The following is a 13,076-nucleotide window of genomic DNA, read 5'->3' as shown; positions in this document are numbered from 1 at the left end:
CTCTAAATATGCTTCTCCATTCTCAAATAAATATCTGTGTAACAGTTTCTGGAGATCAGAAACACATTGATTAAAGAAGCAATTTTATTACAATGAGATAATTAAAAACTAATTTCAGAAAGGAACAAAACAACAGAATAAATAAATCAATAAATACAAGTATGCAGGTAGGCATAGAGAAAAATACTCAATGCAATCATGAACAATGTCCCAAACAATAAATATTTATTTATTAATCTCATGGCTTCTTTGATGGCACTGGATTCCTCTCTTTACGTTTAGCAGCTTTCTCCATTTTCAGCTGTAACAAAAAAAATCCACCACCAGTGGTTCAAACATTGATTTGTAAATAGGCTAACAATGCAATATTAAATTTCTACATCCAGTCACAAATTTACCAGAGAGAAAGGTACACAACATTATTATCCCAACCCAGCACTGCTCACCTTTGCACCACAAGACAAAGGAGCACTTCCATGGGGCTGCAGCTCCTCCCCCATGAAACCAGGCTGCCTTATCTCTGATAATGGCAATCCAGGTATTTAACTATCCCTCAAGGCCAGTGTGCCTCAGGAATGTTCATGGGTTTATCTCTAAGTCACTGGAAGGTGGAGTAGTTTTACTGCAGATGTCTAACAGACATGGTTAGCGGAAGCAGCGCACATAAAACCACACAGGAATGGTGCTGAACCTTCATCTCAGAGTCTCCCCACTGACCCATAAGGCCATGACTTCCTCCTGTAAGATTTTTTTCTACTCAACAGGCTCTTGCAGTGTGGTAAAATTTATCAAAACACACATTTCACAGATTTTGTAGTAAGACTAACAATCCAAACAAATATATCTGTTGGTTTTAGAAGCTACAATTTTTCTCAAGTACTGTTACACTAGTGAATGAAATTGTATTTAAAGCAATTATATAAAAGGGATGCAGAGACCTTAGCATCCTATCTAATACACATGCTGCTATTAAAAGTGCAAGAAAAAAAGAATTAACGCTTTTTCCCATCATCAAATAATATCAAAAGGAAACAAGACCTCATTGGGAGGTCTACAAATGAACTCACTGCTAAGCAAATGTTGTTGGTCTACACAAAAATGGATTTTAAAACACTTTTTCCCCTTTGGAAGCTTGAGGATTTTATCTAAAATTCCTGCTACCTTTTGCAAAGAAAATAAAATCTTGGGGTGGAAAAGAAATGGAGAATTTTGATGTTTTCTATAAACCAGTGTAATATTTGTAACATCTGTCCATATTTTGTGATGATTTACAAAACAAAGAGAATTATATTGAATTTCACAAAGCTAGAACAGCTTTCTCCTTAACAAACACCTTGTTGCAAGCCAGCAAGCAAAATTTTAAAAGTTAATGATGCAACATTGCCTTTCAAAAGAATTCATAAAGAGTCGAGACACTTCAGCTGAAATGGTGGAGCTAAGAGGCTAATGTGAGGAAATAATAGGTATTTAAACATGTGAATAACCTACACCACAGGACATTTAAATTAAAAATAGTTGGTGTGGTGGAGGAGACAAGTGAGTGATACAGATCATCTAAGAAAGACAGACCAAATTTGGCCAAAATTACACAGAGAGTAATTTAAAAAAAAAAAAAAAAAAAAAAAAGAACATTACAAAATTTTAAAAGTGAGGTAGCAAACACACAGTCTTAAATGTCACAGGGGAGTTTCTGTAACTCTGTATTGTTGTTTCATTTTGTCACATAGTAAAAGGTTTTGGTTTTCTGTAAAAGAGAGTTACCTCAATTAAAATCTGCTCAGTTAAGGTAAATGCCATCCCACACGACTGACCTTTGAAATCCTGTAGTAGCTCATAACTGTATTTCAAAATTTATATTAAGAAGCTAGCTTTCTCAGGAATTCAGAAGGAATTATAATGCATTTATATGCCACTTAAATGGGTTTCAGACATCCTCTTGTGAAAGTGTATCTAAATTAAACAATAAATGTAGTAACTTGCCCGTTCCTGATAACGTTTTTCAAAGTAAGCCATGTCATCAGCTTCTGATTGTTTTCCATGAGAAACTTGCCCTATGGCACCTGAACTACCTGAAAAACAAAACATAAACAAAAAACAACCCCTCCTTTTTTATTAATGATACTTTCTATTCTATTAGTTATGTTTTACATTTGGCAAAACTCATTTAAAATGGGAGCTCACCTTTATAGGCAAGCCTAAAACCCAGCATTTGGGACAAAAGAGAAACTTTTTTAGTGTAGGCTTGCACATACCATAAATTGTATTAAAGGAGTTTAACAGTTATATTAATTGCTAAATTGTTGTACTAAATAAGGGACATAAAATAAGTGTAAGTGATCCTTATTCTACTGGCAGAAGGCAGTTTCATAGGATTGTGCTGAATATGTACAACCCATTCAGACATGATGAGTTTCTAAGAGGAATTAAGAATTTTAAAAACGGATCAACATGACACCATCGATGGGAAAGATAACAAACACTAAGAAAAAAACAATTTAAGGTAAAAAAAAATATTATGAGCAAAAATGGCAAGCATTAAGTTATTCTATGCATCTGAAGTACATGAATGTTGTACTAACTTATCACATAGCAAAGCTTCAATATTCATTTTAATGCCCTGAGCATCCTTCAGTTCATTAATAAAATCAGTTAATTTTATACTAAATCCTTTTTGTGTAACAGTATTATGCTACTTATACATCACCTGCTATTTGTGGCGAGGTTTGAGCGGAACTTGAAGGTCCCTGAAATGCTTTTAGAAATGGATGATCCATGCTAGTAATGGGGGCTTCTAAAAGTTCAGCAGAAGGAGCACCTGTCAGAAAATAAGTTGAATGAAAATAATAATTAATTCCAGGAGATACAGTCCTAATACATATGCTGGGGTCAAAACAAGGTTACAGATTAATATCTACAACTCTCAGCGCAGACCCCATAAACTGGAGTTAGCAAAAGCATTTCAAGGATGGCTTCAAAAGGATTGAAAAGCTTTGTTTCTTCAATTACTACAGTAAAGTTTTAGCTTCTAAACTTCACGCAAATCCAGGAATCCAGATCAGATCCAGAATTTAGAAAATAAATAATTGGTATGTGGCAATAATAGACAAAACAGTATTTCGGGACTAAACATGTGTGTTATTAAATGACACAAAATCACAGAGCAGAAAAAGTATCAAGATCAACTAACATGACTGTTAAAAAGGTCTACCAATTACCACTTTTTTTTTATGCTGAACAGCTATTAACCTTTGAATTTGGAAACAAAAGTGCTGTAAATATATAAACCAAGAAATACCTGGGCAGTAGTAGGCTAAAGGACCAACATAAATAAAACATGGAAGTATTTAGGTTACAGGAAGTATTAGAAGTTACAGGTTCTCTCTAAAGGATACGCTGCATTTCAAGCAGAAGCTACCAGGTTGAACACCAGAATTGTTGGTAAATAGTTTTTTATCAACTCCTATAGGGAGTAGGACAATGTAAACCCTTAACATCTTGAGGGCAGCTGGAAAGGAACAGTCTTCCTGCAGTTCTACTCCTATTCATCCAATTTGCCATCAAACTTTGAAACTCTATTTTGATCTAGTACTTCTCAAAACTTAGGCGGAGAACTAAAATTTCACCTCAGGTCAGCTGCACATACCTATTCCACTGTCATCAAGCCTCATGTAGCCTTCTGCTAGAGAACTGAAACCAGTCAGTCCTCCCATGGCAGCGTAAGGAACATCCTGCCCCACGGGCTTCCCTTGGGCTAAACGCTCCTCTTTGGTTTCCACAACTGTTTCATGAGCATATGCTGGCTGACCACACGCACAGGTAAAGGAGCTGTGAAAGCCTGAACACTTGGAACCTAAGAAAAAAATGAATGAGTGAGATGGTGATGGGATTTAAGCATCCAGCTGTATGAAAAGGCTGTATAAAAGAGAAAGGACAAGTCTTGGGATTAGATCATGGGGGCCATTCAGTCACAGGATCTTACTGAGCCAAGTTTCAAGTACCTCTAAGGATGGAGATTCCACCTCCCTGAGCAGCCTGGACCAATGCTGCATCAGAAATTTCTTTTCTGATATCTAACTGCATTTCCTATGTTGTAACTTGTGTTCATTGTCATTAGCAACATACCTCTTCATTCACTTACAACCAATAAAAAGAAAAGAAGTTCTGACACTGGGTAAAGCTGACAACCTGCCATCATTTTAGCAGCATTCCCTTCAAAGGTGTATAGCACAGCTATGTCAACGTTGCAGGGCTAAGAAACTTCATATCTTGATTTATTACAAAAATCACAATTTAAATGTCTTTTAAAATTAACAAAATTTTCTTGGTAGCAAATAGAGACTGTGGAAGCAACAAAATGGGTTCTACACAGGAGTATCATTAGACTGACTTTCAGGGGTTTTTTAAGCTTATACAGCCACAGTATGTAATTGAAATAGTTACACAAATGTTATGTGACATTCAGAAACAGAGTAAAGTGACCTGTCTCCCCTAGCTACAGCTAAAACTGTCATCAAAGCCCCTCTGGAGCAACGATGTGACCAAGAAATTGAGGAAGTGATGTTGCAAATGTTTCATTATACAAATTACTCTGCTTCCAGCTCACAGTTCATTTTGTGGAGACTCAAGAAAGATTTCTTTAAGTCTTTCATAATATGCTGATCACATTCTTGAAAATGTTAAAGGTTTTTCATATTATTTTGGGTGCTCCTCAGTAACAGAACTCTATGTTTGGACACAGAATACAGTATATGCAATATATACAGAGCTACAATCAGTTAAATTTTTTAGTTATAACCTATCTCTCACGTTAGATTTGTCAACACTGGACAAGACTCATACCATTACATTAAAACAAAACAAGTCCAAAATAGAAGCAATTCTTGGTTTACTGCAAAATCTGTGAAGTCCTCAGAAGTGTCTGGTATTTTTGAGAAACACTAAGCAAAAGGCATCATATATATTAATATTGAAAATATTATGTTCTATGGATTCAATCTGAATTATCCAGCTGTACATCTAAGATTTTCACATTACTTAGAGTAAATTCTTGAAAGGTTGTCATATAGATATTTTATGGTTTATTCTATGGGATATAATTTTCAACCAGCAAAAGCAGTTTACTGTTTTTTCTGTACAAAACAGAGACATTCCATGAAAAAAATTTAGTAACAGCACAAAACTCCAGCAAAAAAAAAAAAATCTTCATCTTATTTAATTCGAGGTTTCAAACATCTTTATGCATTATTTATTTCCTGTGATTAATAATTACTGTTGTTTCATAACATTAACCTCAAACAACTGTAGCAAAAAGCTTCCTCTTAATCCATTCTCTAAGATCTTGATGAAAGTTCATTCCCAATTGCATTTTTGGACCCACAATCTACAGTCGTGAACTGCTTTGTTAGAGTGCTGGCAATAGAATTACTTGGGAACAGAGTACTACTTCCTGCTGAGTTGAGAAAAAATATAGACATTTATTAATGTTATAGTAAACTAGGCAACAGAGGAATGGAGATCAACACTTCTCTTTCTCAGATTACCAAGTTCAGGTAGAAAAGGCACATGCATGCAGCTGGAAGTGACAAACTGCAAAAAGGGTGCTTTCATACTGTCCATCTTCAGGCATCTGTCTCCATAAGCACCTATCTGAAGCATTCAGAGATTTAAACTCCTTCACAGGACCTAGGGAAACTAAGGATGCTGTTCTGAACCCTCCTGTGCAAAAGGTGATGCCTTCCTTCCCACTTCCCATCCTCCCTCAAGGATGAAAATACACACTGGTGACAAGAGCAGCACATGCCAAATACCCTGGGCAGAACACAGATCCCTCACACGCTGTTCCTGTTGAGTCTCCTGGCAAAGAATGCTGCAAGCCCAGCAGTAACTTACAGGAGTTACAGGGGAAGCCAGGGGCTGCGCTGTGCTGGTCAGGGAAGTGTTTGCAGCGGCAGCGGATGGGCTGGGTGCCGTTCAGGGGCACAAACTGGTAGGACTGGCACGGGCAGCCTTTCACTCTGCAAGGCACACGGATAGGGCGCTCTTTGGGAAGCACCTCATAGTCTGTTTTGTGTTGTTTATACCTAAAACAGGAAAAGTAATAACTTTTATAACTTTGTTAGCAGCAAACTACCTGAAAGGCTTACCATTTACTTCACAAGTTTTATTTTGAAGTAGCTTTAATTGCACTATTTACTCTTAATTGTTAATTTTCAATTAAATGCGTAATAGCAGGTGGTTTTACATCTATTCATTACATAAATATCACATACTCTTCTGTTTCATTTTGACAGCACTACCAGAATCAATCTGATCTACGTTAACTCATGTCTTGCAGCTGAATTTATTGAGACTACAAAATCATTTTTGTCTCAAAAATATATTAATACTTACATTTACAAACAGTTCTTACTATTTAAAACCTATTTTTCTCAACTCTTACACATTAAATAAACTTACCTATGTGCTGCTGTAATTTATCTGGGAATATTTCACACTTTCCTGATTTTTAAAAATACTAAAGCATAAAAGAAGGGAAGGTACCCACCGGTGAGTGCAGAAGCACGGTGTCTCTGGTCCCACAAGTTTACAGTCCATGCCAGTTGGTGATCTCCAGCTCACATACAACCTGTTCTGTAGCCGAGCTGGTAATACTTTTCTTTTGTACTCCTCATATTCCTCAGGAGTAAAGAGCTTTCCTCCATCATCATCACCTACAATTCTGTATGCATGGTATTAAAAAAGCCATTAGAAAATGAAGACAATAAAAGTAGGCTTCTCCAGATTTTTTTTAAATGACAGAACTTTTTTTGTAAATGCAAAACAAATCTTGTATTTCCTATTACTCTTCTAATAATTTAACAGAACTATAGCTGATTTTTAGAGAATATTTTTTGAATAATGCTCTATTAAAAAATTTGCTCAGATGGACTGAAAATCAGTTCCAAGAGAGAAGGGAAAAATTAATACAGCAAACGATCAGGGGTTCCCTGGGAAAAAAAGCAATGAGCACCAAAGGTCATGTAACCAGCCAGGTCTGCCTCAGACTTCTTGACTGACCTCTAGCAAGTCACTTCACCCATCTACACCCAGCTGCAAGCTTCTATCAGGAGATTAATCTTAGTCTAGTCTGAGTATTCAGCTGCAAGCAGGTAACCCCACTGCCACTGAAGTAACAAACAATCCAAGTTGTCTTCTGATTTGCAAGAAGACTATGCTAGTTTCTGCAGCTGAAGTTGGTGGGAGCTGTATCCCTCAATTCAGACAGGCCCATTTGTTTAAGCCCATGTTCAAATTCAAGGTAACTGAATAGCTGGAACTCTGGAGCAGCATCCTAATTCTGCATTTATGGAAACAATTAAGGACAATAAATAAAATATGTAAAATACAATTGAGACTTAACTGCAGCACCTGCCTGTGCAGACAGCGATTTAATTCATGTCTCTAGTATTTCAGTTATTATTTATTGTCTATGCTAAAACACGCTGAACGTGTGATTCTTTGTCAAATATTCTGTGGATTGTGCACTGCCAGCACGGTACAGCACGAGAAAAATGTGCCAACACAACACTATCATTTGCATGTCAACCCAGCCAACACCCACTGAATCACTGCACATCTTATGTAAGAAATACCACTGTGCCTTCCTCGAGTGTTTTACTCAAGATTTTCCTAAACTAAATTAAGATCTCATCGCAGCACGACTGTGTTTATTTTTGTTCAGCCTTTGGAGAGGACTGCCGACAAGATTAGCAAAGACACGCAGCAGTGTAGGGGATTGATACAATACAGAACTTTGAACTCATGATGCACACAAGTCCGTGTATTCTGGAAGAGCAGCGCGGCTGGCAGATTATCTATCAAATAATGGTTTGGACTGGATGGGACATTAAAGGCCACCCAATTCCAGCGCCCCTGCGGCGGACAGGGATGCCGCTGGCAGACCAGATGGTCCCCGCAGCACACCTCACGCTGCCGGGCGGGCCTGGACGATGCGGGACTCCACCACCGACAGCCAAGGCTTGCAGCGCGTCCTCCCTCAGCAGGCGCGCCAGCCACGGCCCCTCCGGCCGCGACACTGCAGGGCGGGCGGTGCGTGCGGCCCAGCGGAGCCGCCAGTTCGGGCGGGCCGGGGCGAGCATCCCTCCCGCAGGAACCCCGGGCCGGCTGCGGGGGATGCGACACGGCTGGAAACGCCCGGCCCCCGCCACCCCAGCGCGCCGCCCCGTGCCCTCACCGCCGGTACTCCGCGTACTCCTCCAGGGCCTGAGCGTCCACCTGCAGCCGCTCCATGCCCGCTGCGCCCCGGGAGAGCGCTGGGAACGGGCACGGAGAGCGGGAGGCACCGGGGGACAGGCGGGGCAAAGCCGGGGGACGGGCGGAGGAAAGGCGGGGGACAGGCAGGGGGAAGGTGGGATACGGGGTGGGGGCGGCAGGCGGAGGGAGGGCAGGCGGGGCAGGGGGCGGCTCGCCCAGCGCGCTCCGCACCGGCGGCTGCGGCACGGGCGGCCCGGGAGGCGAGAGCGGTGCCCGTGGGCACGGCCAGCCCGCCCCGCCCCGCGCCGGGCGCTCTCCCGGCCGCTCGTTACCGGGCGCTGCTCGGTTTGCCCCTGGGTTGCGCAAGGCAGGGAGCTGGGCGGTGACCACGCAAAAGGGCTAGGTCGTTAAAACTTTACAGTATTTATTACATTTTAACAAAGGCATCGGCATTCCTTGGCTACAAATTGCATAATTTTCCTGCTAATTAGCATTCAGCCCCCTATTTGCTAGTCATACCTCTCACTTGTCGTGCTGATTAGGACAGGCACGGCTCTGCCCATCTGAGTCTGGAGCCTGGTGTGAGTAGGTGGTCGCGATCGCCCACGGCTGGAATTACCTTTCCCTCAGTTACTGCTCAGTTCTGCTGGATTCACTCGTGGCTTTCATCCAGACACTCCATTCTTCTTGGAATTGTCTTCTCTTTTCCTTAAAACAAAAACCTTAGCCGAGCAAACAACGTTCACAATGCAATTGCTCAATCATAACTGCACAGCTATGGCTACTGATTAACAGCTAAAAAAATTGGAGAGTTTGATTCAGATCTTGAGGGGCACCGTATGAAGGACAGGACACACGGGATGTGCACACGCTCCCTGGGAAGGCAGTCATGCCTGCTGTCCCTCGGGATAGACACACTCACACAATGTGGTTTTAGTGAATCCACCACAGATTGCTATTTCTGATACTGCACTATCTGTGTAAATTAACTGCTTCCCCCTGATGCAAACAAACCGGCCACAAAGTGACCAAATATGTGATGAAAAAGTATGGTACGTTTTCCTTATCCCAGCTTTAGGAAATTGGTGTTTAAATTGTGCTCTGCCTGCTGGCATAAGCTATATGTCAAATTGAGATCCAAGAGGAAAGGCTTTTTCCATAACATACAGTGATACCACCCTGGCAAAAAAACCAAACCAAACCAAACCAAACCAAAACCAACCAACCAACCAAACCCCCCCAAAAAACAAAACCAAAACCAAACAAAAAAAAAACCCCAGTAATTCAGGGAAATCTCCACATAGTTTTGAACTGTGCAAGCCACCAGCAATGCAGCAGAAGGTGAAGAGGAATGTCACAAGGACCATGGCAATGTTTTGCCAAAACATCCCTCTGAAGGAGAAGAAACAACAGGGACACTCTCAGGTTCCCAGCAGTATCCAAATAAGGTGATAGGGCATATGGTTTGGGCATTTGTCCTGTGGCTATGCCACATGTGTAAGAAATTTCAGCAGAGCGGAGAGCACTGCAACACAACACACACGTTCTGACACACTGAGATCTGAACACAAACAGGTCACCCTCAAAGGTGGGGAAGATATGGTATGGGAGCAAGTCCCCACTGCCATCAATACACCTTCAAGTAAGCTACTGGAAGAAAATAAAATCACTCAGAAATGCCAGGATTGTCAGGGAAAAGTCAGGGGAAATTCCTCCTGTGACCAAAACTTCAAAAAATAAACAGATGGGGGAACGGGGACCTTGAAAGCAGGACTAGAAGCTCTGCAGACAGAGAGTTTGAACATACTGAGGAACACACTGCTCCACAGGAGCTGCACAAAACTGAAGATCTCTGAGCTACCTTATCTGTATGCACATTTTGCTGGTGCCAGAGATCCCAGCACTGCCAATAAAGGGAGAGGTGCGTGGTGGGGGGAAGAGCTCTGGCAAGCCTGGTTCACATAGAATGAGCAGAGCTCCTGTGTCATGGGTTGATGTGCCTCATCTGTGCAAGGTCTTTGTTAAAAACAGTCCCCTGAAATACAGTTTGAGTTTAGAGAAAAGAGCCAGATTTCTTAATAAGGAAGCTTTCAGTGAGGGGTACAAATGTTAGTCTATATGTCACTCATGTCAGTGTTTATGTATGGACAGCCAGTGAGAACTTATTGAGAGTAGGAAATCAAGTATTTTTTTGTGAGGCATCTGTCCTATTAACTAATTCCCATCAAAAAAAAATGGTGATTTTTTTTCCTGGGTTTGATCACAGCAAGTGTTTTGCAATACAGAGAGTGTTCAGTTTATTAGCACCCAGTGCTAATAAGACATCCCACCCCCTCTGACCCAAGAACTGCTTGGATCCAAATGTGGATCAGTAGATTTACTTGGGGACAGATATAAAAGGTACTTTGTAACTCAGAAATTGAGTTCTTAGCTAATAAAGGTATCTCAAACACTCTTTTCACTGTCATAGCATGAGTATTGGAATGCATTTTGAATTTAGAAAACCAATTCCTGTCTCTCATCCCTTCTACAAGATTATTAATAGATATGCAAAACAAAATTCATTAAAGATTGCTCAAAACAGATTTTTTTTTTAAACTACCAAATAATTTTGAATAGCAGGGAAGGAAAAAAAAAAAGAAGGCTTTCTGCTACCATGAAGAAGCCATGATACAAGGTAAGTAAAAGGAACAGGAATCCAGATGGCATGCTTTACCTCCTGTAGTTGTGATGTAGCATACGGATACTGCTGGCCCAAGATCTCTGAACACATCAAAGTGGGTTGAACATATGGACACATACTTACAGTACAGCTCTGTGAGACCTAAGGTGCTGCCTACACATCAAAGGCAACAGCTTAATGTTTCACAGGGTGTTGACAGTCTCTCTCAACACCCTCTGTTAACAATAAAATGTGTGACCCTTTAAATTTTTTAAAACTCTTACAAGTTTGACAAGTGCTTAAAATTATTGTCAGTGAAACATCTATAAATTGAAGATAGCTACTTCACTAATGCAAAAATAATTAATTTAGGAAAAACCTGTTTAATATTTTAGACCTCAAGTCATTATTTTGAAGTAGTAGTCAGTCATTCTATTTCTATGGATCTGGCCAATGACTATCTGATTAGCTCTTCCGAAAATGAGAAGAATTCAAGTGGCATAAAGCCCAACAGAAACAGTTTGTGTCAAATTGTTTCCTCCCTCCACATGTGTTATCAATATCCCAATATACTTAAAGCAAATGCAAGCAGTACTCTTTTATAAACTTCTACCCATGACCATATACTAAGCTACAATAAAAATTAGTTTGTGTATTATAAAACCTAGCTTACAGTATTTAAAAATGTCAACATGTTTTTCTTCAGTTTTGCTATCAGAACAATGGAACCTGATTAGACACCAACTGACAAAGTAAGCTGATGAATGCCACAGGGAATATTGCCACAGGGAATAATCATGTGCAAGCAAGGATCAATTAATAATTAAAGGTTTTTTGCTGGAGGTACTGACAAACACAGTTAGGAACCTGTAGTAATTAAGATCACTTAGAGATAAGAAAATTAAGCAGCATGTGATGCCATTGGTGCTTAAGAGATGTGATTTCATGAATGTATGTAATGTGAATGTTTTTTTAAATTGGGCTTCATTTTAATAACCTAAAGGATATTTTCAAATGTCTATGTGCACCATTCCTAACAAACTGAGATTAGTGGATTACCCATTCAGTACCAGTCCTTTCTACATGAAAAACATAGCAAAAGTCTAATTCACTTACTAGCTGCTATAGAAGGAAGTCTCCCACTTCACTCTTGCCTTTGAAGGTGGCATGCTATCAAATACATGAAATTGAACCCCAAAGACAGGAGACTCTTTGTTTGGTAAAATAAAAAATGATATAAGAACTCAATCATTAGATAACGAGTGTTATATTTGGATTAATTGTTAATTGACATTCTGTATCACCTTTAAAAATACCAGATCAATTTTAGGTAAGAATGTTTTAGACATTCAGGTCATGCAATGAGTCAGTGTATTTTTAGGAATTAAAATGTTTTCAAGAAAACATAGTAAACTGGGACGTTAAATTTTACACATTTTTTCTAAATAACTGCTTGATAGAGGTTCCCAAATTTACTCTGCTTCTGCATTCCCATGAACAAAGGCTGTGACAGCAGCAAACACCCCCAGAACGTGTACTTGCACAGGAGGTGCTTGGTTTCTAAAGCAACTTGTACACATCACAAACACGATGCAGTTTGGAAACCTCTGCATTAGCAAATATTTTTAATTAGAATTCAGGTCTATCTCGTCAGCTTCTTTAAATGATTGTGTTATTGAAAAACAAGGATTTAGCAGTTACTTGGAAAAACAGAGAACTGTGCAGTATGTGATGCATACATAATACGGGTGCCAAGGATACTGATGTTTCAGCACACTAAACATAAGAACCTGTATATCCTGGGCCACGTTTCTGTATTTTTAAAATTATTTCATTTAAAACAGATCAGCAAACTTCCACAATCTTAACAATGCATAGACAGCTTGTTAAGAGCTGTCTCAGTGTGTTTCAGACGAGCGTCTTGTCCATCCACTCATCTCAAAAGTTGGAACACTCAGCACTTCTTCACATACAATTGTGAGAAAATGCTTGGATATCTTCATTACATTAAGATTACTATGCAGAAATTGAAAACTATTTATTTAGATGAGAAAAGCAACAGAAAGGATAAGAGAATAGAGACAATTTCCCCAAGATTTTTGCCTGCCAGGTATTTAGTTGTGGAACTCAAGGGCTGTATTGAGACCTGTGCTGTTTCTGT

The 13,076-nt window shown here is 39.9% G+C and overlaps 1 protein-coding gene across 2 annotated transcripts; it reads right to left on the bottom strand.

Moving 5' to 3' along the window:
* Nucleotides 1-208: 208 nt before the first annotated feature.
* FAM221A (family with sequence similarity 221 member A) lies at nucleotides 209-8,984 on the bottom strand. 2 transcript variants are annotated; one of them, XM_083881316.1, is made up of 7 exons: nucleotides 8,234-8,349; nucleotides 6,545-6,718; nucleotides 5,890-6,080; nucleotides 3,644-3,850; nucleotides 2,705-2,815; nucleotides 1,981-2,069; nucleotides 209-301 (listed from the first exon to the last, which is right to left on the bottom strand). In XM_083881316.1, the coding sequence occupies exons 1-7, from the start codon at nucleotides 8,287-8,289 to the stop codon at nucleotides 239-241; spliced, it is 891 nt and encodes a 296-aa protein (XP_083737442.1). In that variant the 5' UTR covers nucleotides 8,290-8,349; the 3' UTR covers nucleotides 209-238. The 2 variants fall into 2 exon arrangements, with proteins under 2 accessions (XP_083737442.1, XP_083737441.1); XM_083881315.1 differs by lacking the exon at nucleotides 8,234-8,349 and adding an exon at nucleotides 8,773-8,984 and having other exon boundaries at nucleotides 209-2,069.
* Between the last annotated feature and the right edge of the window lie 4,092 nt (nucleotides 8,985-13,076).

This window comes from Zosterops lateralis (genome assembly GCF_965231275.1).
Source record: "Zosterops lateralis genome assembly, chromosome: 1".
Classification (NCBI taxonomy): Eukaryota; Metazoa; Chordata; class Aves; order Passeriformes; family Zosteropidae; genus Zosterops; species Zosterops lateralis.
The sequence above is the reverse complement of the archived record's forward strand: the minus strand, read 5'-3'. Positions and strand labels throughout refer to the sequence as shown.